Source organism: Cajanus cajan, chromosome 6 (assembly GCF_000230855.2).
Source record: "Cajanus cajan strain Asha chromosome 6, NIPB_CcT2T_4, whole genome shotgun sequence".
Taxonomy (NCBI): domain Eukaryota; kingdom Viridiplantae; phylum Streptophyta; class Magnoliopsida; order Fabales; family Fabaceae; genus Cajanus; species Cajanus cajan.
Window position 1 is genome coordinate 14,156,460 of NC_138522.1, and position 4,914 is coordinate 14,161,373.

The 4,914-nt window shown below is 48.6% G+C and overlaps 1 protein-coding gene across 1 annotated transcript; it reads right to left on the reverse strand.

Moving 5' to 3' along the window:
• Nucleotides 1–1,753: 1,753 nt before the first annotated feature.
• Nucleotides 1,754–3,519, reverse strand: LOC109814472 (uncharacterized). The gene is made up of 2 exons (XM_020378909.2): nucleotides 3,259–3,519; nucleotides 1,754–3,151 (listed from the first exon to the last, which is right to left on the reverse strand). Exons 1-2 carry the CDS (start codon nucleotides 3,517–3,519, stop codon nucleotides 1,754–1,756), a joined length of 1,659 nt encoding a protein of 552 aa, XP_020234498.2.
• Nucleotides 3,520–4,914: the final 1,395 nt, after the last annotated feature.

Genomic DNA, 4,914 nt, shown 5'->3' on the forward strand with positions numbered 1-4,914 from the left:
AAACACTGAGCCTTGATCGGTCCCCTTGGTTTGAAGGTGATGTCGAACTGTGAGAGTTCCATCGACCAGGCCATCATTCTTCCGGCGAGTTCGGGTTTGCTTAATACCTTAGCGATGGGACAGTTGGTGTGTACGACAATTCGGTGGCTTTGGAAGTAATGGCGCAGGCGTCGGGAAGTGTGTATTAGACCGAGTGCCACCTTTTCAATCAACTGGTACCAGGTTTCTGAGTCTTGCAGTAGTCGGCTGACAAAATATACAGGAGCTTGGTTGCCTTCTTTTTCTTGCACCAGAACCGAGCTGATCGCCTCTTCGGACACAACTAAATATACAAGTATTGGGCACAAAGGATCAGGCTTCGTAAGGGTCGGTGGTGTCGCCAAGGTCGTCTTCAAAGCTATGAAGGCTGCTTCACAATGTTCGTCCCATGAGAAGACTGATGCCTTCCGCAGGAGTTTTGTCATCGGGCTAATTTTATCGCCTAACCGTGGGAGGAATCGGGATAGGGCGACTAATCTTCCAGAGAGGCGTTGCAATTCCTTTAGGTTTCTCGGGCTTCGCATGCCCAGCACGGCCTGGCATTTGTCTCGGTTCGCTTCTATGCCTCTCGCCGATAGCATGAAACCTAGGAATTTTCCTCCCTTGACCCCGAAGATACACTTCTCTGGGTTGAGTCTCATGTTGTGCTTGCGGAGTTCACCGAAGATTTCGGCCAGGTCGGTTAAGTGTTCGGCCAGAGAGTTGGACTTTATCATCATATCATCCACATATATCTCGATGTTCCGGCCTATCTGACTGTGAAACACCTTGTCCATTAACCTCTGGTAGGTAGCCCCAGCATTCTTCAACCCAAATGGCATTACTTTATAACAAAAATTTGCGTTCTCGGTTATGAACGTTGTCTTTTCTTCGTCGGCTGGTGCATTTTGATCTGATTGTAGCCGGAGTAGGCGTCTAGGAAGCTAAATATAGCATGCCCGGAAGCGCCGTCAACGAGTCGGTCGATGCATGGGAGTGGATAGGCGTCCTTGGGACAGGCTTTGTTGAGGTCGGTGTAGTCGGTGCACATTCTCCACTTCCCATTCGACTTTTTTACTAACACCACATTAGCCAGCCAAGTGGTGTATGTGACCTCTCGGATGAACCTCGCATGTAAAAGTTTTTGCACCTCGGCGTTCGCAGCTTTCCTCTTCTCATCTCCCATCCTCCTCTTCTTTTGAGCAACCGGTCGGGCGTCCTGGCATACAGCCAATCGATGACACAAGAAATTTGGATCTATCCCCGGCATATCGGCCGCCGTCCATGCGAATAGGTCTTTGTTATCTCTAACTGCTCGTTTCATCCGGTCTGAATCAGCTTTACTCAGTTGGGATCCCAATTGAGTAACCTGTTCGGGCTCTCGCCCCAGCTGAAACGGGACAAGGTCCTCTGCGGGCTCGATTCGCTCTTCTTCTCCCAACCGAGGGTCGAGGTCGATGTGCTCGGCCATCTCTTGTCGGACCGCGTTTACGCCTCTCGTCGTCTGGGGGACGGCCATCGGTTGCACCTTCAAGCTAGAAAGGTATCATTCTCTTTCTTTTTTCTGATCGGCGTGTACGGTGATTACCTGCCCATTCCTCGACGGAAATTTCATGCATAGGTGAGGTGTCGAAACAATTGCCCCCAGCGCATTGATTGACGGTCGGCCAAGAAGAATGTTGTACGATGTGTTTGCGTGTACCACAATGTAACGGACTTTGATCTCCCGGAAAGACTATTGGTCGAACCCAAAACGGGTATATAGGTCGATGCATCCCCTCGTCATCACTCTTTCGCCCGAGAAGCCGACTAGTGGTTCGTGGTATGGCTCTAAGCTCTCCTCTGGGATTCCGAGCTGCACGAAAGTATTCCAGTACAAGATGTCGGCTGAGCTCCCCTGGTCGACCAATGTTTTCTTCACAATGCAGTTGTGCATCTCGACCGAAATCACCATAGGGTCGTCTTGTATGGGGTCGACGCCACGGAAATCCTGGTCGGAAAAGGTTATAGGTGGCATTCTAGGCATCCTCGGTTGGTTCACACTGTTTACTGATCGAATGGCGCGGAGGTGTCGTTTTCGCGCCGATGAGGTGGACCCGCCTCCGGCGAAACCTCCGCCTATTGTGTTGATCACCTTCCGTGGTCGGTCATTGTCTCCCCTGGGGCGCTGTGATCGATCTTGCCTTTCGGTCGAACGTGATCGACAGCGTCGGTCTCTCAGCGGCCGAGCTTCACGAGAGTGGTGGTCTCTTTCCCTTGACGGGTGGTCTTGAATGGTGATAAAGCTTCTGAGGTGACCCTGTTTGATAAGGTCCTCGAGCTTGTCCTTCAGGGCAGAGCATTCTTCGGTGGAGTGCCCCATGTTTCGGTGAAATCGGCACGCCTTGGCTTTGTCGGCTCTGGGGGGTGTGTTCGCCCTTTTCGGCATCGCAAGGATTTCTGAAGCGAGGGCCTGCTCCATCACTTTGGCTCTACTCGCATTGAGGGGAGTGTATGCCGCGTAGCGAGGTCCTTTTGGGGGGCGAGTATTCGAGGGCTCGGCGTTCATCTTTTTCACCTGCTCTCGGCCAGGTTCTTTCTGGCTAAAATTTTCTTCCACCCTGGCCTGGTTTCGGGTCTCCGCAAGTTCTTCCATTTGCATGTGCTTCTCTGCTCGGCGCCGGAGGTCGTTCATATCAATTGGGGGCTTCTTACACAAGCTGTTTACAAATGGTCCTGGCCTGAGGGCCGTGCTTAGCCGATCCAATGCCACGGCGGGGTTAAGATCTCCAATCTCCATCGCAATCTTATTGAATCTGTCCATGAAGCTTCTTAGGTTTTCCTTCTTCTCTTGACGGACCCCCGCCAAGGCTAAAGAGGTCGTCTTGTACGGCTTGCTCGTTGCGAATTGTAGGGCGAACTGGGACGACAACTCGCTAAACGAGTCGATGGAGGCGCTCGGCAACCTCGTGAACCAGCTCAAAGCTCTTCCCTTCAGCGACATGGGAAATATTCGGCACAAAGCCGAGTCGTCCTGAGTAGAGAGGGTCGCTTGGGTCAAGAAGACGTTCAAATGTTCCTCGGGGTCGGATGACCCGTCGTACTTCTCAATCGGCATGCTTTCCAATGGTCTAGCAGGGTTGCCTCCATTATTCTTCGAGAAAAGGGATGCCTTAGGGAGTGAGTGGTGGTATCGGCCTTGTTAGCTATCAACGAGGTGACCGGGGTTCGGGTCATATGGTCGGTCGGGGCGTGATATGCCGACTCCTCTTGGAGGGTAGGGGTTGACGGCACACATGTTTGGTTAAGGCTTCGAAGCTCGGCATTCTGTCGTCGCAGCTCGGCCAATTCCCTTGCGTCGGCCTCTCTCTGCCTTCGGATAGCGGCCATTTCCTCGCGTAATGCACGCAAGTCATCATGGAGATCATGTTGGTCTCGGTTAGCGTTCGGCTGGACCTCTTGTATCACAGGCTCCGGCTCTGTTTGAGGCATTCCATACGGGTAACGCTCTTGATTGGCCATAACGGGATTTATTTCGGGGTTCGGGATTGGTTGAGTTGTCGTTGATTGTCCTTTGCGAGTTACTACCATGCCTCGGTCTCAGTTGTAGAGTTCTAGGGGGCTGAAAATGTCTCTTCGGGCCCCACGGTGGGCGCCAAATGTTCTTGTGTTAGGAAACACATTCAATTATCCTTGTTGTAGCAGGTCGGATCTTGGGTCTCGGTCTTCTCGTTCCTATCCGGGTAGTCCGATGTGAGGGGGGGTGTGCCTGCAAAGACACTCCAACGCTCAAGTAAGTGCTCGGCGTAATAAATGCGGTAGTTGAAAGTTAGTTACGTACCTCGTTGGGACCCTATTTATAGGACTTCTTATTGGGCCGTGATTAGGGATTGGGCCCCGGGAAATTAGGGGGCTAATCCAATGCATTACGTTAATTAAGCTCTTTGTAATCGTCTTGGAGTAGGCACAGGGTTTTGGCCGAGCATACCGACATACTCCGTTCGATTCTCAAGTGGTCGGTATGTTAGGGCGTTCGGCCAAGTGTTCTAGTGGTCGGGTTTTCGGCCCAAGTGTTCGGGGGGTCGGGTATTCGGCCCAAGTGTTCGAGGGGTCGGGTATTCGGCCAGGTTGGCCATCATACGGTATAAGAATGAATATTTTAGAGGACTTTATGTAAGCTTAACTTCATTATAAATGTGCATATTTGAACTATATAAACTCTAATTATTAAATCTATTTTCAAATCAGTTCAAATGTTTATTTATCAAGCATAGAAACCTTAGAAAAACGTGAAAGTAGATTTGTGCATGTATGAGAGGTGTTAAGGAGCATTTTAAGTAACAATTTTATGAGTGCATCATTCTAAACTAAACAACAACTTTCTGAGCTATATGAATCTTCTTAACTACATGAACAATTCTCTTTTCTCCATGACAAATTTTTTTAGAAGATCTCGTGTTTAAGTATTGAATCTTCTAAATATGAGGATACTAAGAATTGGCATTAGGTTCTTAGGATTATATTAAAATATCTTGCAATAACTAGTGACTAACCACATAGAGAGCAAACTTTACAAGTGTTTGAACCTTTAACGTCAAAAACTTTTTGAACACGAAGGTCGTCTTGAGTAAAAACTTAGAAAGGTTATGAAAAGTTATTACATCTCAATTCAACTCTTTTTCCATGAAATTTTGATGGATAAAGTTTTGAAGTGAGATTTTCCAAAAATGGGATCTAAGGATTGATATGATTGATTTAAGTAGGGCGATGGATCTACTACGAGCACTTGTTAGAATTAGGGTGTGAGACTGCAATTCATAAACTTATGTGTGTAACTCACCCTTGTAAGAATTACGATTAACATATTTTACTCATTTAATATTTTCTTGCTTTCTCGATTTGTTTATTTATTTGATC